Source organism: Scyliorhinus canicula, chromosome 20, assembly GCF_902713615.1.
Source record: "Scyliorhinus canicula chromosome 20, sScyCan1.1, whole genome shotgun sequence".
Lineage (NCBI taxonomy): Eukaryota > Metazoa > Chordata > Chondrichthyes > Carcharhiniformes > Scyliorhinidae > Scyliorhinus > Scyliorhinus canicula.
The window spans coordinates 18991509-19019102 of NC_052165.1; the positions used below are offsets into that span (position 1 = coordinate 18991509).

The 27594-nt window shown below is 47.6% G+C and overlaps 1 protein-coding gene across 5 annotated transcripts in view; it reads right to left on the reverse strand.

The window, feature by feature from the left end:
- The window catches only part of lin7a (lin-7 homolog A (C. elegans)), an 85785-nt gene that overhangs the window by 18229 nt on the left and 39962 nt on the right, over positions 1-27594 (reverse strand). For 2 of the 5 annotated variants that reach the window (XM_038780225.1, XM_038780223.1), the window contains exon 3: positions 5474-5560. The exons of 1 other annotated variant lie outside the window; for it this stretch is intronic. In XM_038780225.1, the coding sequence (XP_038636153.1) occupies positions 5474-5560 (87 nt within the window). Of the gene's footprint in view, positions 1-5341; positions 5414-5473; positions 5561-27594 lie in introns of all 5 variants that reach the window. 2 more of the 5 variants (XM_038780227.1, XM_038780226.1) reach the window with 2 other exon arrangements.

Consider the following 27594-nt stretch of genomic DNA (forward strand, 5'->3'; position numbering starts at 1 on the left):
ACGAGGAGTGAGGAGGTAAGCGGACCGTCCCAGAGTCTCCGCAAACTGGGGAAGGCATCCCCGAGAACGCTGCGGCCAGTGGGGGGGAGAGGGGGGTGGGGGGGGGGGGGGGAGAGGGAGAAGTGGGGGGTGGGGGGAAGAGAGAGAGGGAGAAGTGGGGGGGGGAGAGGGAGAAGTGGGGGGGGAGGGAGGTGGGGGGGGGAGCGAGTGGTGGGGGGGGAGAGAGTGAGTGGAGTGGGTCGTCCTCCCCTGGATGCAACATGTCAGCCGCCCTGCCATGGCAGGACGGTTACGAGGACACTGCCGCTGATTGCCCTGTGGCTGATGGCCACAGCCCACTGACGCACCGTGGTGTGAGGAGGACGTGTTGTTAACTGCCCGTTGGACGCAGAAAGTGACCAGGGGTTAGGCTGGCCGCGTGTCAGCAGCGCGACCAGGCCACTGGGACACACAGGTATTCCATGGCAGGCAGCTGCCGAGGTGTCGACTAATCTCCGTCTAACATGTTGTTTCTCTGCCCCCCCACCACCCTTCTGTAGGTGACCATAATGTATTCTAACCGAACAGCTATGTTCAGCGCAGTGGTTGGGGCCGCTGCACTGCAGTTGGACATCCAGCAGTGTCCACAGCCACATCCCACAGTGGATGCAGGGCCAGCTGCAGCAGCAGAAGGAATGGCTGCGGAGTGGCCCGTCGTCGAGCAGCATTGGGGGGGGGGGGGGGGGGGGGGGGGGGGGGGGGGGGGGGGGGGGGGAGGCGGAGGAGGAGACATTGATGGTGGAGCCAGAGGCGACGAGCGAGACCTAGGGTGTACCGTGGCTGGATCTCTTTCGAGACAATGCCGGACATCACCTGCAGGAGGAGACTCCCGTTGAGCAGAGAGACGGTCACACACACATATCTGCCAACTCGTGTCGCACCTTGCCCCACGTGGAACGGGAGGAGGACACGCGATACTGGTTGCCGTCAAAGTGACGGTTGCACTTAACTTTTATGCAACCGGCTCCTTCCAGTCTCCGAGCGAGGACCTATCCGGGATCTTGCAGTCATTGCTTCACAGGTGCATCCGGGATGTGACCAACGCCCTGTATGCCATTGCCGACCGCTACATCACCTTTCCCGAGGACAGAGCAAATCAAGAAGCACGAGCCCGTGGATTTGCCAATGTGGCTGGGATACCGATGGTCCAGGGGGGTCATGAATTGTGTTCACGTCCCCATGCACCCGCCTGCAGGCAACAGGGAAGTGTTCACAAACAGGAAGGGGGACGTACTCCATGAATATCCAGGTGGTATGCGACCCCCACATGAAGATCATGCACGTGTGCGCAAGGTTCCCTGGCAATGTGCAATATGCGTACATTCTTGCGCAGTCATTCATCCCTGCTATGTTTGAGGGACAGCCCCCCAAGCTGAGGGGCTGGTTGCTGGGCGACAGGGGTTATCCACTGAGGTCTTGGCTGATGACGCCCATACGGAGGCCTCAGACCAACTCGGAGACCCTTTACAATGAGGCCCATGCAGCAACCAGGGGTGTGGTGGAACGCTGCTTCGGTCTGCTGAAAATGCGATTCAGGTGCCTGGACCGCTCCGGAGGGACCCTGCAGTACCAGCCTGAGAGGGTCGCCCGCATTGTCGTGGTCTGCTGTGAGCTGCACAACATCGCGATGCAGAGGGGAGATGCCCTGGTGGAGGAGTCGGAGGGAGAAGCCACTGGCAGTGGTGCCAACACGGAGGAGGAGGAGGAGGGTGGTGTGTCGGGCGTAACACACAGACACGACCCGGGTGCTGTTAATGTCCAGGAGGCTGCACGACGGCACCAGTGAGGACAGCGGGCACACAACGCCTTGGTGGCAGCAAGATTCACGCGTCACGGCACCGCTGAACACTACCACATGCATCGCTAGTCGTGCAGACGGTCAGCACACAACTGTCATTGCCACCCCCCCCCCAATCCGGCTCTGCGTACACTGCTCCACTTCGAGATCACCCTTACCACTGTGGCAAAACGGTATGGCACGACATTGATGGCTGTGTCAGCGGGTGTGATCAGTGCCATGTTGAATGATGACAGCCCGCTCTGCGATGAGCTGTGAGCTCAGAATCGTTAGACAAAGTCTGACTCATGGCAATAGCTGAACCATCCACCTCGGTGGCTGCTGAGTTCGTCAGGGACATTCCATCACGTGCCCACGTGGGGTAGCTGTGAGAGGGGGGGGGGGGGGGGAGAGGAACTGCACACCCGGCACCAAAGTTTCACCGCTCGTCAACCCCAGCGACACTCGTTCACCATCACGATGCCCGTGGCAACGGAAAAAATCACACGGTATTACAAGTTAGGTGCAACAGTGAGTTTAATGATGAATATTATGTACAGATGCCCTTGCCCCTACAACTAAACTGTGCCCTTCACCCGTGCCAACTTATTCTGTGTCCCTCTTCATTGCCTTACGGACCCTACCACTACGTCTGAATCCCCAGATGATACAGCAGGACTGGAGGCGGACTGCTGAGAATCACGCCCTGCGACATGTCTCCCCGTCGGCACTCGTTTCCTGGGGCGACCCGGCCTTGATGGGCCAGGCTGCTCCGCGGGCGTTTCAGATGACGTGGTGCCACCCTCCTCTGCCCGCTGCCCACCCAATGCACCAGGCATGGGACGAGGGAGGCCGAACGTTCAGGGCCGTCCCGTGATGGAGTTAATGGGACGGGCCCCAGAACCTCCTCCTCCCTCGGGGAGCTCCGTGGCCCCCGGGCCTCACTGTGGGACGGAGGTGCGAGCGGGGAGGTGCCCCGTCGCCCCACCGACACCTGGCGCTGCCAGTCCTGGAGGCCTGCAACCATATCGACCAGGGTCCGAAGGTTCACTGAGACGGAGTCCAGGGAGTGAGACATTCCTGCCAGGGACTGTGTGACCTCAACCTGTCAGTGCGCGATGCAATCCAGCACGTGTGTCAGGCGGTCGATGCTCTCCGCGACTGACTGCTGGGACTGTGCCATGGCCTGCTGGGACTGTGCCATGGCGTACTGGGAATGGGCCATGTCCTGCTGGGACTGTGCCATGGCCTGCTGGGACTGTGCCATGGCGTGCTGGGAATGGGCCATGGCCTGCTGGGACTGTGCCATGGCATGCTGGGACTGTGCTATGGCGTGCTGGGAATGGGCCATGGCCTGGTGAGACTCGGCCAGGGCCCGTAGCACGCCAGCAATGTCATTTTGGCTCTGGCGCATTGCTGCCTGTGAGAGGGCAGCCCTGCCCAGGGCCGAGGATGACGCGTGCACATTAAGCCCAATGCCTTGCAGAACCTGACCCATGGCCAAAACCGTTTCACCCATTGCCTCGACCGTGGACGCTACCCGTGCGGTGTCGGCCTGGGTGGCTGCCATGAGCGGCACCACTCCCTGCTCCTGGACGCGGTTTGACTCCTCTAACTGCGTCTGCAGCTGCTGGAAGACGGCCCTCATCCCGTCATTGTGTCCCTTGGTTTCAAAATGCATCGGCTGTCCACGTGGGTCGAGTAAATCCAGGAACCCAGGAAACGTCTGGGAGTCAGCTGAATGCTGGGCCTGGGCTGCCCTCCAACCGTCCAGCCCCTCGGCTGCTCCGACCTCCACCTGCAGTACCGGCTCAGCTGTGTGGTGCACACCAGACCGTGACCCAGGAGCCTCATCACTTAATTGGCCAACCGAGGTGAGTGTCTCTGGGATGGTGGATGGTGTGGGAGACAGCAGTGCCGCAAGCTCTAGGTCCTCGTTCGTCATAAAACCAGCAGTGTCCTCGTCCCAGTCATATCCGAGCGCATCTGCACGCGGCCCAAGTCTGGTTCTCCTTCAGGTGACTCTGTTGAGTGTGTCGCCGTCTTGTGTGCGTGCTGCTCGCCGGTCCTGGGTTGGGAGGATGGCACTCCTGGCTGACCTCATGCCATCCTCTGGCATGCGGCCCTGGGTGCGATGGTCATGGCAGATGGCTGCCTGTGCGTGGCAGCAGACGGCCCTGGACGTTCGTCAACACGCTCTAGGGAACAGAATAATACGGGGTTAGTTAGAAACGCTCGGCCGGGCGTAGGATGGTCCAGTGGGTAGAGTGTGAGGGGACAGAGGATGGGCTGGGGGGGTTGTCATGCAGGGTTGTCTCACTTGGTCCTGCGCCTCCAACCTCGCATTGCGCGACCTCCCGGGTGCCAGATCCCCCAGCAAGGTCCAGTGCCCTCTGTTCAAAGACTGTCAGGGGGTGCAGAATGGGTGAACCCCCTCTGGTCCTGTTCCGCTCCCGGTTGTTGTGAGCAGTCTTGTCCTGTTGGGGGGGCGGGGGGGCATAGATAGATCATCACAATTCGGCAGGGAACATCAGGGGGTTCAGATATTGGCACAGGTTGGGAGGAAATTTGCAGCTACACCACGGCATCTCTCCAGGTGGTCGCAGCGCTCATGTGGGTCTGTGACAACTTTGTTAACCACCCTCCACTCACTCTCGCCCCCCCCCCTCCCTCTCGTGCCCGGGGGGGAGGTGGGTGATGGGGTGATGAGGGACATGGGGGGGAGGGGGGGGATTGTTGTGACCCGGGGGCACCCTCGAGGCACTTACCCTGGCAGCCCTGGTGAGGTCGTGGAGCTTCTTCCGGCACTGCTCCCCAGACCGAGGGGTCTGCCCCACAGCACTCACTGCCATGCCCACCTCACGCCAGGCTTGCCAACTGTCTCAACTGTACGCAGAACAATACTTTTCATTGTACCTTGATACACGTGACAATAAATCAAATCAATCAATTTGCATCGACCAACATATGCTGTGTATGCAAGTATCCCTGACTATCTAAATTTAAAGTAAACTTTTTTTAAATATAATCGCTTATTGTCACGAGTAGGCTTCAATGAAGTTACTGTGAAAAGCCCCTAGTCGCCACATTCCGGCGCCTATCCGGGGAGGCTGGTACTTATGCTATCATCAATGGGAGAGTTTGCTCAGATCCCACTGTCCTTAAAATGAAAGTAATCATATGAATTTAATGAACATAATAGTATATAGACAGTCTTTCTCTCATCAGCAAAATAAGCCGTATTAAAAGAAGATAGAGGCTGCAGGAACACACAACAACAAGGTTTTTAAAGAAATATCTAGAAAGCCCAGAAGTGACCAGATCAAATTTGGTGCGTCTACATAAAAGGTGTGAAATTAATTTCACTGTCTAGTTGTAACAGCAAGTCGTCATGCATTAATTTCAGATTTGGTCCAGCACTGTATCTGCTGTATTACAAGGAGGTTAGTACAATTGATCATGAAAGGAGTTTGTTAATCTAATCAGAAAATCAGCGTGAACACTGGGTCCCGTTAAAGATATTACCTGGGTAGTAGCACTGGCTCTACCTTCTGGGCTGCCATTGATGTCTAAATTCTCATATATACTCTCGAACACCTGAAATACACATGTACACAACATTAAAAAAAAACACAATTACAACGCATCATCCAGTACCTCCACTTGGCATACCTTGGCAGTTGCACGAGCTCGGAAGTCTGGACAGCCACTGATGGTTATTGTCTCATGCATGTACTGATAAACCTGAAAGATTATTGGCAGATCAAAAGAAGAAGAAATTATTCACAACCCAATGCAGTACAGATCTTGCTCAGGTCTTGAAAGCTATCTCAAAGGAGCTGTTCAGATTTTATTTTGACGCTTATCCCAATTCGTATCGCGGTTTTGACTGCCTATATAAATAATTGTGGAATTGATAACCTCTCCGCCAGACTCCCTTCATGTGAAAACAGTCAAGTTTTGACTGCCTATGTAAATAATTGTGGAATTGATAACCTTTCCGCCAGACTCCCTTCATGTGAAAACATCTTCATCGTAAAATATTTTACTTGTTCTTTAACGTGGAGCAACCCCCTTGACTTACATTGTTGGTTAGGTGCAGTAATAGCTCCTTCCTTCTCCAGGTACAGAAGGGAAACTTTGGAGGAGAGATACGTCGAGGGAGAAAGAAAGATGGAAATTGAGAAAAAAGTGAGGGTGCAAGAAAAAGAAATAAGAGAATAAAAAAAGAAGAGAATAGAGAATAAAGTATGAATGCTAATGTTCAAGGCTATGAGCCGTGCTGGCAAATGGGATTAGGTAGGTCGGCCAGATATCTTTCATGTGGCGATGCAGACTCGATGGGCAGAAGGGCCTCGTCTGCATCGTATTTTCCTGTGATTCTGTGAAAAGAGGGAAAGCAAGGGTGGATGCAAAACAGAGAAAATGAGAGAGTGGAGGACAGTGATACTGTTCTTGTTGCTAATTCAGATTCTGGTTGATGTTAAATACCCCCCCCCCCCCCCCCCCCCCCCCCCCCCCCCCCCTCTGCGTACATAACGGTGTTTGAATTTTTGCCTGGAAGAAAACCTTGTTATTCAGTATACAAATCTATTCAGCATACAATCAAAATACTGCAAGTGTTGGAAATCTGAAATTTGAACAGAAAATGGTGGAAATACACATTGGGTCTGGCATCGCCTGTGGAGAGAGACACAAAATTAATATCTCAGGTTTGTGACCTTTCGTCACAAAAGTGTCAGGGTGCAGCACAGGAGAGGTTAAACTACAAAGGCTTTCATTATGCAAGGCCAAAGGGAGTAGTCATTGGATAAGTAAAGAAAGATGATAGAATCGTAGAATGGTTACAGCACAGACGGAGGCCATTCAGCCCATTGTGTGTGTGTGCCAGCTCTCTAAACAAGCAGCTCATTGAGTCTCTCACCCGCTTTTCTAAGCGGCCCTGCAAATATTTTCTCTTCAGACGATTCTCACTTGAAAGCCCCGACTGAACATGTCCCCACCACAGCTTTGGGCAGTGCATTCCAGACCCTAACCACACTGCACAGCAATACACTTTCCTCATGTCACCATTGCTTCTTTTGCCAACTACATTAACTCAGCGTCCCCTGGTTCTCAATCTTTTCATCAATGGAAACAATTTCTCCCTATCCACATGTCCAGCCTCCTCAGGCCTCAGAGTGCCTCCGTCGAGTTTCATTTCAATCTCCTTGTCTCCAAGGAAAAGTGCTTCAATGTTTCCAATCTTTCTATGAAACTGATATTCGTCATTCCTGGGAATTTTTTCGAACCCTTTCTAATGCCCAGAATTGATTGCAATACTCCAGGTAATGGTGAAACTATTATTTTATATAGACTTGACATAACTCTCTTCTTTTGGACTCAATGCTCCTGTATGGAGAGGCCAGGATGCCATATTTCACGATAATTAGATGTCAGAGGCAGTTTCTTTACTCAGAGAGTAGTAGGGGTGTGGAACGCCCTGCCTGCAATAGTAGTAGACTCGCCAACTTTAAGGGCATTTAAGTGGTCACTGGATAGACATATGGATGAAAATGGAATAGTGTAGGTCAGATAGGCTTCAGATGGTTTCACAGGTCGACGCAACATCGAGGGCCGAAGGGCCCGTACTGCGCTGTAGTGTTCTATGTTCTATGTTCTAATAAGGCGAGAAATGGGGAGGAGGAAGGAGGGATTGGGAGGGAAGAGGGTGAAATGGGACGGGGGTGGTTGAGCTGACAGGCACAGCCTCATTGCAGGCTGGTTTAGCTCAGTGGGCTAGACATCTGGTTCGTGATGCAGAACAAGGCCAGCAGCGTGGGTTCAATTCCTGTACCAGCTTACCCGAACAGACGCCGGAATGTGGCAACTAGGGGCTTTCCCCAGTAACTTCATACTTGTGACAATAAAAGAGTATTATTATTATTATTATGAGAACCTGGACACAATACGGGCCTCCCAGGTCCTTTGGGTGTGCCAGACCCTTGCCGCCGCATGTGCGCTATCCTTCAGCACTTCCTTGGGCTCGCTCGCCAGTCCCTCCCGGTCCGCCTCCTCCTCAGAAGAGGCCGCGTGTCCCTCCTCCTCCAGCATGTCACTCCGCTGCTGTGCCAGGGCACAGCAGACCACCACAAAGCGGAAGACCCACTGGGGGTGTGTTGCATGGCACCACCAGAGTGGTCCAGGCATCAGAACCACATTTTCTGCAATTCGATGCACCACTCAGTGACTACACAGGTGGCAACATGGGCTTCATTTAATGGGTCTCCACATTGGTCTCAGGCCTCCGCACCAACATCATCAGCCACGACCTCAGTAGGTATCCTGTGTCCAAGAGCCACCTTTTAATCCAGGGGTGATCCTCGAAGACATCAGGGATTTCCAAGTGCCCCAGGATGTTGCAGTCATGCACGCTCTCTGGGTAGCGGGCACATACGGGCATAATACGGAGGCAGTGGTCACACATCTTCTGAACAGTCAGGGAGTGGTACCCTTTACTGTTAGTGAAGGGCACTCCCTGATACCATGGTGCGCACATGCGTGCCATCAATTGAATCCTGGACGTGGGGTTTCCCAGCGATGGCAGCAAATCCTGCAGCCCAGACATCCCAGTGAGCCTGGTGCAGCTCAAAGGTGATATTGTTGGATGCGCGGGTATACAGGGCATCCGTGAACTCTGGGATGCACCTGTGGACTGTAGCTTGTGAAATTTCATACAGGTCCCAGCTCGAGCCCTAGAAGAACTGGTGACATAAAAGTTGAGGGCAGCAGAGGCCACCGGGAGCATGCATTCTCCTCCTCCATGGAGTATCATGCCCACGAGGACATGGCACAGTACTGACCGTACTGCCTCTCTCCTGAGATGGATTCTTCTGCAGTACATGCTGTCCGAAATCCCACTGAATGACAAATGAAGCCTGTACACCGTGGGCCGGGTGACCCCCGACCTAGAACGCTTCAGAGCCCGGACCACCCCCATCCCTCCCTCCCTCCGCCCCCGAGCACTGGGGCAGCACGCAGCCAGCTTCACGTTTTGGAAAAGGAGAACTAAATGATACCCGCGTGATTTATCACTGGGGAGCTGGGTAATTCTCTGTAGGCCGCTGCATTCTCAACTTCAATCTTGGCATCGGGAGCGAGCCGGGTGAATTGTAAACTAGTCTGCACCCAGTACAAATCTCGATTTTGTCCTTTTCCCCTATTTAGCTGGTGCGCCGAGATTCATGCCGGGAGCAACGTGATGGTTAGACTGAGCCCATTATTTTGGCCTTTTGTGCTGATTGCAAAGTTGAAGTCGTCACATGCATTGCCATGTTAACAACAAAGCCATGTTACATTGCATGTCCCGCTCTGAAGTGGCAGCTGGTGCAGAATCATTGGATTTTGAGAAATCTGCCCTTGGAGACCTTGATCTTTGCCTGGAGTTGTACAAAATTCTGGAGGTGTATAAAATTGAGCAGTTTCCCATCCATGCAATATCTGATATCAATGCCAGGATTACCACCATGGCAGGCACCAGAGAGCATGGCAGAGAAAACTATGAAGAGGGTTGAGTTCTAGCACACTACCCTGTTTCATTCCATTAGTGACTGGAATGGCTCAGAAAACTCACCATCATGACATGTGAACGTGCCTTCATTGAAATGCTTGCCCATTTTGATGAATTTCTCAGGACAGCTGAATTTCACCATTATTTCCCAAAGGCTCTCATGGCTAACTGCATCAAAGGTCTTGGTCTCTCCGCAGGAGATCCTATTCAAGATGCTGCACTAAATGGTTCAGAAGGATTCTGGCGAAGCTTTTAACAGCGATGGAGAGGAGTTAGATTCCCCTATGATTGTCAGAAGATAGGCGAGTTCCTTTCCGCTTGTACAGGTGGGCAATGGAGGCATGTTTGTGTTGGTAGAATTTAAAATCATAGAATTTGCAGTGGAGAGGGAGGCCATTCAGCCTACTGGGACTGCACTGACCCACTTCAGCCCTCACTTCCACCCTATCCCCTAACCCAATAACCCTTCCTAACCATTTTGGACACTAAGGGCAACTTAGCATGGTCAATCCACCTAACCCGCACATCTTTGGACTGTGAGAGGAAACCGGAGTACCTGGAGGAAACCCCCGCAGATACGGGGAGAACGTGCAGACTCCTCACAGACAGTGACCCAAGCCAGGAATCGAACCTGGGACACCGGAGTTGTGAAGCAACTGTGCTAACCACTGAGAGCTGGTTCCTTGCTTCCACAGTGACTGAAAGAGTTCAATTCAGATAGGGAGCTGAAGGATAGAACTGGAATCTACTCTTTAAATATTTATTAGCTTTTTACAGAAGTTAATTATAAGCACACACCTCCAAGCTCAACTATGCCAATATTAATCTATTCCTACATCTCTAAACCCATCATCAATTAAGTGTCCCATGAGCAAAGGACATTATTCTACTGCTTCAAATAGGAGCACAAGAGAATATCCAGTTAATGTCGAGCACCTGGATACAATTAAGTACCAGACACTTCTTAGTTCCTATAAACCCTTGGTAGCATAGTGGTTAGCACTGGTGCTTCACAGCGCCAGGGTCCCAGGCTCGATTCACGGCTTGGGTCACTGTCTGTATGGAATCTGCATGTTCTCACTGTGTCTGCTTGTGCTCCAGTTTCCTCCCACTAGTCCCGAAAGATGTGCTGTTGGGTGATTTGGACATTCTGAATTCTCCCTCAGTGTAACCGAACAGGCGCCGGAATGTGGCGACTAGAGGCTTCTCACAGTAACTTCATTGCAGTGTTAATGTGAGCCTATGTGTGACAATAAAGATTATTATTATTACTGCAGTGGTGGAATTTGAATCAGGTTTCTGACTGCACCATGGGAGCCTGATTTAAACATTCAAATTAAATCCAGTGCCATGAAAATAGTCGCACGGTCACTTAAAAAAAAATCTTTCACTAAATGCCCTTGGACTAAACATTCCTGAGGGAAGTTAAGCGTCAACAACATTGCTGTGGATTCAGCATTACATGTAGGCCAGACCAGGCAAGGACGGCAGATTTCAATCCCTAAAAGTACACGAATGAACCAGATGAGTTTTTACAACATATAATAATAATCTATATTGTCACAAGTAGGCTTACATTTACAATGCAATGAAGTTACTGTGAAAAGCCCCTAGTTGCCACATTCCGGTGCCTTCGGGTACACAGAGGGAGAATTCAGAATGTCCAAATTACCTAACAGCGTGTCTTTCGGGACTTGTGGGAGGAAACCAGAGCACCAAGAGGAAACCCACGCAGACACGGGGAGAACTTGCAGACTCCACGCAGACAGTGACACAAGCTGGGAATTGAACCTGGGGCCCTGGAGCTGTGAAGCAACAGTGCTAACCACTGTGCTACTGTGCTGGCCACCTCATAGCTTCATGCTCACCATTACTAAGATTAGCTTTCAAGTCCAGATATATTAATTGAACTTCAATTCCAACATTTTCCGTGGTGGAATTTGAACCGTGTCTTCACAGCGTTTTCCAGGGACCTTTGGATTACTGGTCCATTAACCTGGCCAGTTACATAACGTTTAGCACTAGTTCTGCTCGATAATTGTCAGTGGAGTTAGATACAATTTTTCTATATTAAATTAATTTTTACTTTTCTCATATAGACGACAGAAAATGCAGTAGGTTGATTATACGGAATGAAAGATAAGAATTATTCCATCCAGTGCTCGTCATTATATTGTTAAATATAAGGAACTTCAAGAACAGAAAATGATTGGTATATGTTTCCTTGCAACCTACCTCATAGTAAATGCAAATGGCACCACAGTGCCAGAGGACTATGTAGGCTGCTCTCTCCTTTGAGAGCTGACTGGTGGTGATTTAACCCGAGGGTCACCCCACCTCAGGCGAGAAGGTGGGATCAATAATGTCTGCCGGTCCGGCAATTGAACCCACGCTGTTGGCATTACTCCGCCTCACAATCCAGCCATCCAGCCAATGGAGCTAACCGACTCCCGTTGTCCTCATAGTACTGCTGCTTAGATTTCCCCTTGTTCACTTGAATGGGCACCTGATTCATTATGGATGAAAAATGAAATGAAAATCGCTTATTGTCACGAGTAGGCTTCAAATGAAGTTACTGTGAAAAGCCCCTTGTCGCCACATTCCGGCGCCTGTTCGGGGAGGCTGTTACGGGAATTGAACCGTGCTGCTGGCCTGCTTGGTCTGCTTTCAAAGCCAGCAATTTAGCCAAATGCTAAACAGCCCCGAATGAGTGGAATGCTGCATTAGAATGATTTTAAAAACTGCATCCATATCACAAATTATCATGTGATTCCTAATGTCAGAGTTGGTGAATCATTTCAAGAATACCGGATACCAGAGAGTTGATTTTAATCATTTTCATTACCAGTTTTATTCATCGTATAAAGGTATTCATTGAAGAATTGTTTTTTTCTTCTCAAGAACCCTCCCAACTGTGTCATGATAATAACATTTTCAAAATTTTATTTTGAGGCACATCAGACTTCAGGGACTTTATCTAAACTGTTCTGTTGCTGTCAGGTGAGAATGACATATTCTCTAATCTCTATTACATCTCAGGAGAATAGTCTCATTTGATTTAGCTAGATTACCACAATTCTCAATCATAACTGTGGGCCTCTGAAGTGATTTACCTCCCCACTCCCCAAAGCCTGTCCACCAGCTCCAAGGTTCTAGTCAGGAGTGTGATGGAATACTCTCCACTTGCCTGGATGAGTGCGGCTCCAACAAGCAGCTCGACACAATCCAGGATGAAGCGACCCACTTGACTAACAGCCCATCCAATAACTTCACCATTAACTCCATCCATCACCAGCACACATTAGCAACAGTGTGTACCATCTCTGCAAGACGCACTACAGCAACTCACCGAGGCAGCACCTTCCAAGCCTGTAAATTCTACCACCGAGATGTGTAAAAGTCACACACCATCCTGACTTGGAACTATATTCCAGTTCCTTCACTGTCGTGAGGTCATTTTCCTTCCCAGCAGCACCATGGCTGTACTCCACCACATGGACGGCTGCAGTTCAAGAAGATAGCTCACCACTACTTTCTAAAGGGAATACAGGATGGGAAACAAATGTTGGCCTTGCCACTGACTCTCATATCCCATGGAGTAAGTTTAGACATAGACAGATAGAAAATAGGGGCTGGAAGAGGCGATTTGGCCCGTCAAGCCTGCCCCGCCATTCATTATCATAGCTGATCATCCAACTTAATAGCCTGATCTTGCCATCCTCCAAATGCTTTGATTCCCTTTGCCCCAAGTGCTATGTGTAACTGCTTCTTGAAAACATACAATGTTTTGGCCTCAATTACTTCCTGTGGTAACCAATTCCACCGGCTCCACTCTGTGGGTGAAGAAATTTCTCCTCATCTCTATCTTAGATGGTCTACCCCATATCCTCAGACTGTCACTCCTGGTTCTGGACTCCCTTATCAGGAAAATCCTTCCTGCATCAACATTGCCTCCTCCTGTTTTAAAATTTTAAAGGTTTCCATTAGATCCCCCTTCATTCTTCTGAACTCAGCGAATATGATCCTAACCAACTCAAGCCCTCCTCAGAAAGCAGTCCTGCCATCCCAGGAATCAGTCTGGTAAACCTTCGCTGCACTCCCTCTGGGGAAAGAACATCCTTCCTCAGATAAGGAGACCAACACTTCACACAATATTCCAGGTGTGGCCTCACCATGGCCCTGTATAATTGCAACAAGACATCCCTGCCTTGTACTCGAATCCACTCGGGTATGAAGGCCAACATATCATTTTACTTCTTTACTGCCTGCAGCACCTTCATGCTTACCTTCAGTGACTGATGTACGAGGACACTCAGGTCTTGTTGCACATTCTCCTCTCCTAAATTATAGCCATTCAGATAATAATCTGCTTTCTCGTTTTTGCTACCAAAATGGATAACTTCACATGTATTTAAATTACACTGCATCTGCCATTCATTTGCCCACTCACTCAATCACTCAACTTGTCCAAATCACACTGAAAGATATCTGCATCCTCCTCACAGCTCCCACCCCCCCCCCCCCCCCCACCCAGATTTGTGTCACTGGTAAATTTTGAGATATTACATTTAGTACCCTCATCTAACTCATTTATATACATTGTGAATAGCTGGGGTTCTAGACCGATCCATACTGTACCCCATGAGTCACTGCCTGCCTTTTGGAAAAGGACCCATTTATTCCTACTCTTTGTTTCCTGTCTGCACTACCCTTAATCCTTTCTGCTTTAATTTTATACGCTAATCTCTTACGTGGGACTCTTGTCGAAAACCTTCTGAAAGTCCAAATAAACACATCCACGGGCGGTTTGTTTTAAAATACCACATCCCTATTTCATCGTGAAATCACTCCTGGAGTGGAGGTATCCTTTCTTCACACACTTACAAAATTAAAATAAAATGTTGGGGTTTCTGTACAGTATCCTAGCAACTGTTAGGGTCTGGTCTGGGTTTGTAATGTAAGATAGCGACATACGGCTAAATTGCAAATGATTCTGTTGATAGTTACAGATCTAAATGCCACGTAATGGGGAGTTCAACTCTGACAGACACATGGATGTTTTATATACAAACACTTCCAGCTAGGTTTTCAAATGTTAGAAGAAAATCACCCTGCTGGGGTGAGTTTGTGCAGGTGCTTGAAGTGTTGTATATTTACTTGCTTACATCTCACAGCCTCCTGACCTTTTCTAAACCTTGGTTGGAAAGAATATAGCAGTAAATGGCCTGCCTGCAGCTGTCACCAAACCAACATTTAATGAGAGCAGATGTGCTCTGCTGACATCATTGCTGAAGAGCTGTGTACAATTTTCATTTCAATATGCCCTATGATTCATTTTATAAAGTGACAACAGTGACATTTTGCTTTCGCATGGTTGAGAACACAGCAGCACTTAAGAAGCACAGATTTACAAACCAATCTAATGCTCATAAATGGCCGTCTTGCAATAAAAGCTCTATAGGATTCAATTATCCCCGGAGGGTATTTGCATCTTCCTGCAGTGATGTTAACGTGGTACACACCATAGTATTGTAAGTAATTGTATATTCATTGGATGTTTAATTATAATTCAGGTGATGGACATTAACTGGGGAGTCACCTCTGTTCATATATAGGAGCACGGTGAAACCATGGTTGTGGATTGGAGACGCACAATATGAAACATTCCAACTTAAAGCTTGCAAATATATAAAGACTAGACTTCAGTTCTATCCTTTATTGCCAGTTATGTGAGTTATAACATTATAATGCATTGTAACATCCACATTTGCATTACAACAGTAAGGGACACAGATTTAAGTTCCTTCCATTGATACCGACCTACTCCTTATAAAAGACTTGCATTCCTTTACACAATTTTATTTTTAATTTGCGATCCCTCTTGAAGAAACGTGCTTGAAACGATTGAATAATATTGCAAGAAGCTCAAAACACATTTAGCGTTGACCCTACAGTGCATTTATTGATGGAGTGCTGCCATCAAAGGTGTCATTTCGGAGGTGAGACTTTAAAATGAGATTGCGTGTATACTCAGGTCGATGTAAGAAGTAAACATTGCAGTGTTTAAAAAGGAAAAGAGATTGCCCAAGGTAGGCCAACATTTCTCCTCCAGCTACCAAATACAATGGGCATGATTGACCGGAAAGCTTTCCAAGTCGGGTTTCGGGCATGTTTGGCAGTCTGTTTCGTGATGGCTGCAATGCCAAGTAGAGAACGCTACTCAACGGACATTAGCCGTTTCTCGGGTCTCAGGAGGGTTTGTCCCCATGGAGGCCTCGCTTTTAAAATCTTCCGGCACTGGGGAGTTGAACTTGCCGGCAGGAGCGGCTCCTCACAGCTCAGGCCGTCATTTTGAAAGGCTGCTCCAATCCCTATACCCCCACTTTCAGGACCACCCCCTTCTCACCCCTCCAACCTTTCTGCGGCCCTCTCAAACCCCCATCACCTGTCTTTTCATAGGCATGCCCCCGCACCCCCAGGCTCCGATCCTTGAAAGTGCCAACCTGACATACGGGACTTTGGCACAGCCAGCCTGGCACCCTGACATTGCCAACCCACACCCTGACAGTGTCAGGTTGGCACAACCATGGTGCCCAGGTGCCAGTGTACACTACACTGCCCTGCCTCTGGCCACCCCAGGGGCTCTGGTGGCACACCCTCCCTCACCGAGATGCTATTACGCCTGTTCCACACTTGTGGAAGCCAGTGTTAATGAACACTTGGTTAAGGCCTTGCAGGTGCAGCAAGTGACTCCCAGGAGCAGGGTGAATGCGAAAGAACATGTTTTAATTGTTTTTGACGAGGAAATCGAACTACAGCTTGGGGAAATCTCATTCGCAAAACGGTGTTTCATTTAAATTTGCACTTTTCAGGAATGCAACTACTACGTTAAGCAAGGAATTCAGATGAAAACCCTTGGGACCAAATTCAAGCAGAAGCAATCTGAATTTCATATGGTGACTTTTTAAAAAATAAATTGAGACTATCCAATTCATTTTTTCCAATTAAGGGGCAATTTAGCGTGGCCACAGGGTGAATGTAACATGGGAGCCTAATCACACCAGTGAGAGTGTGATCCAGATTGTGCTGGACATAACGAGTCAGGAGACTCGCAATCAGTCCGATGCAAATCCTAATTTGGACTCACCCGTCTCCGCGCTGGGTGCAACTCTGTGTTCCTCCATAACTGGTATTTGGGGCGTCCCCACTTCCTTTGTTCTTCTCCACAGATGATCATGTCCACAGAACTCAAGGTCCTAAACTCCCGCTCCTTCCCTAAACCTTGCAGCATTGCTCTTCAAGTCCTGCCAAGCTTTTGATCACCTGTCATTCACTGGCTCGCTGTCCATTTCTTTCTAATTCTATGCCTGTGAAGCACTTGGACATTTTGCTACATTAAAGTCACCATACGAAGGCAGCACTGTGGCGCAGTGGGTTAGTCCTGCTGCCTCACGGCGCCGAGGTCCCAGGTTCAATCCCGGCTCTGGGTCACTGTCCGTGTGGAGTTTGCACATTCTCCCCGTGTCTGCGTGGGTTTCGCCCCCACAACCCAAAGATGTGCAGAGTAGGTGGATTGGCCATGCTAAATTGCCCCTGAATTGGATACTCTAAATTTATTTTTTAAAAAGTCACCATATGAAATTCAGATTGTTTCTGCTTGAATTTGGTCCCAAGAGCTTTCATCTGAATTCCTTGTTTAACGTAGTAGTAGCATTCTTGAAAAGTGCAAATTCAAATGAAACACCGTTTTGCGAATCAGATTTCCCCACGCTGTAGTTCAATTTCCTCGTCAAATACAATTAAAACATGTTCTTCTCTTGAGTTTAAGTAGTGTGCATTTCCAAAATTCTAATATGTGGAAATAAAATAACTCTTAAAATGAAATAGATTTTAAAATATTTTCATGCTTTCCACCTCTCCGCTCGCCACCACTCTCACTACCTTTCTGCTCACTGCTCATCCCACTCTCCTGCTATCTTTGCTCCCGCACACTGACTGCAACCCTCTGCTGAGCCAGGGCTTGGGTGGAGGGGCAGCGTGAAGGAGGAAGCGAGGAGTGAGAGCTGCGGGGAGGGGTGGGGGGGCTTCAAAATGATGCTGATTGGGCCATACCTCCAACATTGACCTGGCATAAAACTGCACGAAAATGGAAATCCAATGTTTTTTTAAATAAATTTAGTGTACCCAATCATTTTTCAAATTAAGGGACAATTTAGAGTGGCCAATCCACCTAGCTTGCGCATTTTTGGGTTGTGGGGGTGAAACCCATTCTGGGGAGAATGTGCAAACTCCACACGGACAGACCCAGAGCCCGGATCGAACCTGGGACCTCAGCGCCGTGAGGCCGCAGTGCTAACCCACTGTGCCACCGTGCTGCCTGGAAATCCAATGTTAAGTGCCTATAGTGGTTCTATTGTATCTGCGGCATTAACGCGGACTGACTTAAAACAGGGCAACTTGAAATAGTGACTTACTATAGCTGTAAGACAGACTGGTTTTAGAGGGCAGGGGAGGATGAATGAGAAATAGCTACATGATGTTCAAAATACTTACTAAGTAATTGAAAACAGAAAATATTTCTCAGAAATTATTTGCTGAGATCACCACTTATTACACTGCTTCAAAAACAGTTAAATTAAATAGTTGTAAACTGGATTTATTGTACAGATTATTTTCTGTTCAGTAGGAGAACGAGCTTAAACTGTTTCCTGTATATACCTGAAATGTATACCTGTTATTACTCCTCAGTTGCAGTGAACAGTACCCATTGAATAATATATTTCAGTCAGTACTAATCTCCCTTTCAATGTAACAAGCTGAAATTATAAACATTAATAAAAAAAAGCTTCAGGAATTGTATTTACAAATACTCAGCCACCGTCACATATTTAAGTGCATCCACCACCATGAACAGATTATAAGCACTCACCTTTATTAGACAATTAACAGTTTCAATTGTGGATTTCGAAAGGGAATCCAATATGGGAAAGTATTTGCAGGGCTATGGGAAAGCACGGCATTGAGGGACTAGCTAAATTGAGAGAGCTGGCACAGGTTAGACAGGCCGAATGGCCGCCTTCTCTGTTATAATCTTTCTAAGGCTATGAATATAAATGAAAGAGCCTCGATTTCAGTTGACTGGATGATTTGGTAAGATCACAAGTTGAAATCATTGTACTTATTTTATCCTAAGTTGGTTTGCCTTATCTAGGTGGATTTGTCTTTCTTCAAGAGGCTCCCAACCGAGAGTAATCGGAAAGGTTACAGGGAAAGGGGAGTTTATTCCATGCTGGACTCTCAGTTGATAAGACATTTGAGCAAATTAGGAAGTCAGAAGTACAGAATATTTAATACGTGCGCAATGCCTAGAAGGTGCACGCAATTTACAAAGTCTAACCAAACGTTTTGTTTCCCCATATTTTCCCATAAGCCAACTGTCTCACAACACCTACATGGGTTTAGCTCATTTGGCTAGGCAGCTGGTCTCAGATGCAGAGTAAGGCCAGCAGCATGGGTTCAATTCCCATACTGGCTGAGGTTATTCATGAAGGCCCCGCCTTCTCAACTTCCTCAGGTTAAACCACCACCAGTGAGCTCCCCCCACAAAGAGGAAAGCAGCCTATGGTCAGGTGGGGTTATGGTGATTTTACCTTAGCTTGTATGATAATGCAGGAATAACATTTCAAAAGGGATCGCTGGCTTTATTTGTGAATCTGCTTTAAGGGCAAACAAACGAGGCCCAACTCTGGAAGCCTTTAAAAATGGTGGGCAGGTGACTTCCACTGGTGGCCATGAAGCGAAAGGTGGCACATAAGGTGGCTCCTGCTTGGGCATTTGGTTTTTGGCCCTTTTTGCCCATTTAATGGGTACTGTCCAGGTGAAAAAGTGGGGTAATTGCAGAGTTTGCGGTCCTCCTCTGGCGAGAGATGTTTGCCGGCCACAACACGAGGAATATGTCGGGTCAGGGCTCCTCTTCGGACTCTGAAGGCCCGTCTGCCGCAGGAGGGGAGAAAGCGGCAGAGATATCTGTGTCGTCATTGCCCTCTCAGTGGACAACGGAAAGGCTGGTGTAATTCTTGGCGGAGGAGTTTTGGAAGCAGAAGCAGGTGGTCACGGACGATCTGGCAAAGGTGACCGAGTCAATTAGTTGAGTTCTGGGCTTCCTTCTTTGGGACTATGTTGGAGATTTTGGGGGTTACAGTGGAATTGTGTCTATGGGTGGCGATCATTTGGGTGTCAGACAAGCCCGGGCTGCAGGTGGGGAAGAAGGCTGATGTGCTGGGCTTCGCCTCTCTGATAGCCCGGAGTCGACGTCTGCTTGGGAAGAGGGCATGGAAGTCATCTACGGCGACGGCATAGCCGGGGGAACCTGTCGGAGTTTATGCACTTGGAAAAAAGTCAAGAACACCATTGAGGGTCAGAGGAGGAGTGGTTCTATTCAAGAGGGTGGGAGGGGAAGGGGGTCTGGATAAATTAGGGAAATATGGGATTGGTTGGTGGTGGTTCATTATAAAAGTTGATTGTCTTTTTTTGTATGCTGTAAAATTAAAAATTTCCTGAATAAAAATATTTTTAAAAAATGGTGGGCAGGACTCGGATGCAGACGTCCATCCCTATTTCTGATGTTGTAGGAGGAAATGGGCATTTTTTTGAATGGTTTTATGATCAAGATTATCTCATGCGCGGGAATGAAAGCTCTCAGTCTGGAATTAAAATATCGCAGGTGGAGACCCTTTTAAGAGAGATCCATCTGCCTTCAGGAAATTTCCCAATTCGAGCTTCCTGTCCCAATGGTAAAAGTCTGGCCCTCAGGAAAATACAAACTTTCAACATTCTAAATTTTAGCTTGGGCCACAAACTATGGTGAATACATTTCAAAGATGTATTTCCTTTGTCTATCAGCCAAACTGTTTGCAAATGAACTAGAATCTTTCAAAATCATGTTGAAGGTGAATAGGTTGTCAATCAAACAGGTGGCTTGTCCTGGATGATGTTGAGCTTCTTGAGTGTTGGTGGTGCTGCATTGGAGAGGATTCCATTACACTCATGACTTGCGCTTAGCAGATGGTGGACAGGCTTTGGGGAGTCAGGAGGTTAGCTACTCACTGCAGAATTTCCAGTATCAGATCTCTTCTTCTAGCCACATTATTTATATGGCTGGTCCAGTTCAGTTCAGTTCCTGGTCAATAGGACACCCCCCCCCCTCCCCCAACCCCGCTCACCTCCCCCACAGGATGTTGATAATGGGGGATTCAGCAATGGTAATGCCATTGAAGGTCGAAGGGAAATAGTTGGATTCTCTCTTGTTGGAGATGGTCATTGCCTGGCACTTGTAAGGCACGAATATTACTTGTTACTTATCAGCCCAAACCTGAATGATGTCCAGGTCTTGCTATGCAAGGACATTCCAAAGTATCTGAGGAATCGCACTTGGGACAGAAACATTGTGGGCTTTCAGCAAACGTCCACACTTTTGACCTTCTAAAAACAGAAAATAGCAGGAGGAAGCTGATCATCAAACGCAGGAGCCTGATTCCACCTTCCCCTCCATATTCTTTGATCCACTTCGCCCCAAGTGCTAGAATCTAACTGCTTCTTGAAAACGTGCAATGTTTTGGCCTCAACTACTTTCTGTGGTAATGAATTCCACAGGCTTGCTGCTCTCTGAACGAATACATTTCTCCTCATCTCTGTCGACATGGTAGCACATTACTGTCTCGCAGCACCAGGGACCCTGTTCAATTTAAACCTCGGATGACTGTGTAGAGTTTGCACATTATCCTCATGTGTGTGCATGAGTTTCCTCCGGGTGTTATGGTTTCCACCCACAGTCCAAAGATGTGCAGGTTAGGTGGATTGGCCGTGCTAAATTGACCATTAAGGTGGAGTTACAGGAATAGGGTGGTGGTAAGGTGGTCTTACAAAGGATTGGTGCAAACTTAATAGGCCGAATGGCATCCTTTTGCACTCTTCACCTTGATGAAAAATTCTACCATATTGTGGTTGCTCAATCCCTTATGTTGGAAGGAAGGTCTTTGATAAAGCAGCTGAAGATGGTCAGGCTTGGGACACTATCCAGGAGCGATGTCCTAGGACTGAGATAATTGGCCTCCTACAACAGAACCATCTTTCTTTGTGCTGGGTATGACTCCAACCAGTGGAGAGCTTTCCCCACTTCATACCCATTGACTTCAATTTTGCTAGGACATCTTGATGTCATAATCAGTCAAATGCTGCCTTGAAGCCAAGTACAGTCAGTCTCACCTTCATTCTTTAGTTCCGCTCTTTTGCCCAATGCTTGAACCAAGGCTATTCTGAAGTCAGGAGCCAAGAGATCCTTGCGGATCCCAGTGAGCAGGTTGTTGCCGTGCAAGTGTGACTTGATAGCGCTATGAAAGGTACTTTTTTAAATCACTTGGCTCACTGGGCGTTAATTTCCCAGATTGTGTCGCAGCCTTTTTGTGGATAGGGTACATGCCCAGACAAATGTCCACATTGCTGGATAGATGCCAGTGTTGTAGCTGTACTACCGCCCGAATGTTGTCAGGACCCGGAGCCTTTGCAGTGTCCAGCATCTTCAGGCTTTTCTTGATATCACATGGAGTGAGTCAACAGAAACATATTTCTGTTCTGTCAGATCTTGTTGAGGGACATAAAATCCTGTGCTATATCGGGAATATGCAACACAACTTTGCAAACCAATTAAAAATTAAGCCACTTTTGTAGCTACTGTAACAGGTGTCAGGAAGATTTATGAAATCTTTCAATCACTACATTCAGCAAAAATATGTTATTCACTACAAATATAACAGTGACAGAAAATATTTAAAATAATAACTATCTATAACTACAATTATTCAGGTTATCAAAGTATCAATTATGCCTCGGCATCCAAATAATTACATTTATTTGACTTAATTTGCTCATTTTAATAATTAATGGATGCTCAAAGAAACATAATTGCCTGCTTGATAGATCAATCTTTTCTAAAACGTAATTGTTTTACTTTAACGCATAATGAAACACATTAATTCATACGGGGAGAAATTTACCCTCTCTTTGGGTGCTTTAGCAGGCAGTTAGGTGATGCTAAAATTGTAAATAATGCCATGGGGAGCCTGGCAGGCTTCACTCCTCAGGTCACGTGTGGAAGGGATGGGATTCCACCTTTACAGGTCCTCTGGACCTATTGGGGACCACTCTCTCCCAAAGGCCCTGCCACTCCCAGCCTTCTCCTGCCACCACTGGGCCCCTCCACCCCAGCCCCACCCAGGCCCCTACATCCCTCACTGGGGCCTCATAGCCTGATCTCACCAAAACCAATACCTTCCCACCCCTGCTTCAACGTACCGCCCCAACCAGCTCCAGCAATGATCTTCACTGGGGATTGGTTATCCCAGCAGACCGACGCTGGGACAAGAGAGTAGTGAGTCATCTCATTGGTCAGCAACTCTCAGAAATGAGCTTCCTCCCCAGGGCCCTGAGCCAACTGCCATCCCTTCAGGCTTTAAATGGCCGCAGGGTATTCCACCAGAGCAGGCAGGGACTTGACGCGGCCCGGTAGCACGGTGGTTAGCACTGTTGCTTCACAGCACCAGGGTCCCGGGTTCAGTTCCCGCTTGGGTCACTGTCTGCGCGGAGTCTGCACGTTCTCCGCGCGTCTGTATGGGTTTCCTCCTGGTGTTCCGGTTTCCTCCCACAAGTCTTGTTTGGTGAATTGAACATTCTGAATTCTCCCTCAGGTGTACACAGTCACTGGAGTGAGGCGACTAAGGCATTTCACAGTAACTTCATTGCAGTGTAAGGCTACTTGTGACAATAATAAAAGATTATTATTATTTTCACCGGGAGTGAAGAACAGCAATCCTGGCAAAATGTAAAACCCTACCCATGGAGTGATTGAGACAAGTGGCCTACATTATGGCCCAAATTAAGTATTTTGTGTGAACTGCAATTAAATCAAAGTTTCAATTCTCTTCTGATTCACAGAGTCATCGCTCACACTGTACTGCAGATAGCATTATGGCATAAATGTCAGATTAGGAATCTCTTGTGATCGACAAAGTGACCTTTACCTGTTTGATCCTATCACGTAAATGCCAGTTAAAATACGCACGTTAATTACAATTCACAGTCATCTGCCAAGGATCAGTGATTTGAACGAACGTTGAAAATTTATTTTTAACAGAAGATTTGCATTAGGTGATAAATTGGTGGTAATATAGTCAGAGCAAATCATTTACATAAAGATATAATAAATCAACATCACAAACGACTCCCAAGCCCCTCTCTCTAATTATCCTTCTTCCATCGAGCCTCTATTTCCCCCATTCTCTTAATCGCCATGCACAACATCTCCTGTTCCCATACTTGTCGTAGCTTTGGTTACGTAGACTAATGGAAGTACAAATGTAAATATTTTGAATGTCGGATGAGATCCTGTCCATCTTTGCAGGTGAACCTAAACTGTAATTTGAAAAGAGCATGCAGGTTCTTCTAGTTTCCTAGCCAACATTTATCCTTCATCCAGTACCACAGAAGCAACTTTTCTGGTCATCTCATAAAGCAGTGTGCAAACTGTTGCATTTCTTTATGCTGTGGCTGTGACTACACTTCATAAAGCGCTTTGGGGATGCAAGATAAATGCAAGCTCATTATTTATTTAATTAATTATCTGTGATTTTACCTCTTCACACTCTCAACAGTAATTCAAATAGTATTTTTAAAGTGATAAAAATGTTAATGCAGGGCATACTAAAGTAAAATTGCCACAGTCCCAGATGACCATAGGCCGCTTTGCCTTTTGATGGGGAGAGCTGACTGGTGGTGATTTAATCTGATGATCATCTCAGGCGAGGGGCAAGGTTGAGAAGGCGGGTCCTTCATGAATAACCTCAGCCGGTATGGGAATTGAACCCGCGTTGTTGGCCTCACTCTGCATCAAAAACCAGCTGTCCAGCCAACTGAGCTAAACCATGTTGATCCGAAAGTCAAAGTTGCACATGCATCGAGAACAAGTCCATGCTACATTACATGTCCAACTCTGAACAGTCGGCAAACAGGAAATCGTCAAGAATGTCTTTGAAGATATTCGTGTTTGCATTTGTCCCAGCTTTGTCACCTGTTTACTACAAGCTCAAATCAGCATTCTAGATTATTCAATAACTATGCGGACATGGGATTTAGAGCACTGCTTCTATTATACAATTGTAGTTAAAGCAATTTTCCAATCAAAACGATGTGAATTATACATACAATTGTTTATATTTTAGACACCAAAATATTGCAGCACAAATTCAGAATCACGTACATGAAACACTGACTCATGTGCAGAATGAATGATGCCACCCATTTATCTAGTAGATGTATAAAATACTTCTTGGACCAACAACTGGACAGCTTTTCGTAAAAATCGAAGTAAGGATAATAACCCAAATGTGAAGTTTAAAAAGTGACGTCTGACATTGGTTTCTGACTTGGAACCATGTACAAAAATAATTTCTGAAAAACAGGAACAGAGAAAAAAATGACCCATGGCTTATAAATGCGAATTAACTATTAGAGGCGCTTCAGAATGTTTGTTGTTTTGAAAATTCAATTTCAATTGTGCTTCAGGAGCACTCCCATTGAGCTCATTATTTACTGCCGGTATTGAATGGCAGTATGCAGTAGATGTATTGTGGGATTAACCAATTTGGACGACACCAGGCCCCCAGTGATATTGTCGATTCATTTAGTCTCCTTTTAGATCCATCAAGGGCCCTTTTTTATGCATTTTAAACTCCCCTTCATTGTCAATAAATTACTTAGAAGCACCATGCCCGAGGTATCTTTTAGAAAACTAAACATTGAGAGAAAATTAAAGACACCAGCTGGGTACATTTTTGATCCACTCCTATTCGTTTGAATCGTTTTTTAATGCATGTTTCATATGCCCGAGGAAAAAAATGCATATTGTTGGTCATAATAAGCACTTGAAAAATGAGCTTCTGTAAATGGAATAAAACTGCAATTACTAAAAATAATGGACTGCATCACAGCAATCCTAAATCCTGTAAAGCTGCTCAACAAGTTGTTAGCACGTATATCCATTAGTAGGCTTAAATCAAAGTAAAATAATTGAACATGACTTATTGCGAACAGTACGTCATATCAAAATGCACCACATATGATTTTGGTGCTTTTTCATAAACTGAGGTTGTGTCTCAACCCTGAAAGAATGCTTTCCAACCCAACAGGACTCCCCAAAAATATTTATTGTGTGAACCACTTGACTCATTTTGATAATGTGACAAGACACTCTGGGCAGGATTCACAACGCCAGGGACCCGGATTCGATTCCCAGCTTGTCTTACTGTCTGTGCGGAGTCTGCACGTTCTCCCCTTGTCTGCGTGGGTTTCCTCTGGGTGCTCCAGTTTCCTCCTACAAGTCCCAAAAGACATGCTTGTTAGGTGAATTGGACATTCTGAATTCTCCCTCCGTGTACCGGAACAGGCGCCGGAGTGTGGTGACTAGGGGATTTTCACAGCAGCTTCATTGCAGTGTTAATGGAAACCTATTTGTGATACTAATAGTTAAAGATTATTATTTTTATTTTCCAGTCCTGCCCACCACAAGCCAAGAATTTCCTGCCCGAGGTCAATTTATCTTTAAATGGTGCCCCACATTTTGGGACGGAACTGAAAATCTACCCTGATATAGATGCAAGATGTTTTATGTAGAAAGCATGATAATCTGTACCATGATCCCCATTTCCAACACCAAATAAGATTTATGCCATTGGGACAGGTGGTGTTATACTCATGTATTTTCCAATGAGAATTAAACATTGTTATATCTCAAGTTGCGAAAACTGTTTTTCAGTAATGAGAAGCACAGAAGTAGACTATCAAAAACAGTGGGCGTGATTCTCCGCTCCCCACGCCGTGTGGGAGAATCGCGGGAGGGCCCCCCGACAAATTTCACGCCCCCCCCCCGTGATCTCCCCCCCCCCCCCCCCCCCCCCCCCCCAACTCGGAAGAATCGCCGCTCGCCGTTTTTCACGGCGACTGGCGATTCTCCGACCCGGAAGGGCCAAGCGGCCTGCCATTCGCGACCGTTTCACGACGGCGGCAACCACACCTGGTCGCTGCCGTCATGAAACGGGTGTGGAGATGCCCGTTTGGGGCTTGTAGGGGGCCTGGTGGGGAATGAGCACCACGACTGTGCTCGGGAAGGGACAGGCCCGCGATCGGTGCCCACTGATTGTTGGGCCGGCGTCTCAATCGGACACACTATTTCCCCTCCACTGCCCCACAAGATCAAGCTGCCATGTCTTGCGGGGTGGCTGAGGGGAAAGACGGCCACCGCGCACGCGCGGGTTCGAGCTGTCAGCGTCGTGACGTCAGCCGCGCATGCGTGGGTTGGAGCCGGCCAACCTGCGCATGCGCGGCTGACGTCATTAGGCGCGCCGGCCGCGTCATTCTCGGCGCGACACCCCCGCGGCCGAGAGTTACGGAGCGCCGCTCCTAACCCCGCCGGGAGGGGCGAATAGGGGGCGAGGAGCGGCCTCCGAGGCCGTCGTGAACTCAGCCGATTTTTCCCGGGAGCGGAGAATTCCGCCCAGTATGTCTTGAACAAGTGCGAGAATGACATAGGAATGCCGAGAAGAAAATTATTTCAAGAGGCATTTACTTTCTGGGAAGGAGGAACTACATATAAACGTCAACTTTTTTTTCATTTTTTAGTATCCAATTTTTTCCAATTAAGGGTCAATTTAGCGTGTCCCATTCACCTACCCTGCATGTTCTTTTGGGTTGCGGGGGTAAGACCCACGCAGACTCAACGAGATTGTGCAAAATCCACACGGACAGTGACCCGTGTCCTCAGCCCATATACCCTTCAACGTGTAGGAAATCCTTAAATTTTAATATTGCATCATCATGATACTTGAAGATGCAAGTGTCAAATTTATCTATAGCATGTATTCATGGTCGTATATTAGAACTATCATGTTCCATAGCAGAACCACAAAAACACAGGTGCCACCACGAACAAGGAATTAGTACAACTTCTGGTAAGTGTCCTACTGAATTGGGTTAGGTTAGGAGGATTGGCCACACTAAATTGCCCTTAGTGTCCAAAAAGGTTAGGAGGGGTTATTGGGATAGGGTGGAAGTGAGGGCTTAAGTGGGTCGGTGCAGACTCAATGGGCCGAATGTCCTCCTTCTGCACTGTATGTTCTATGTT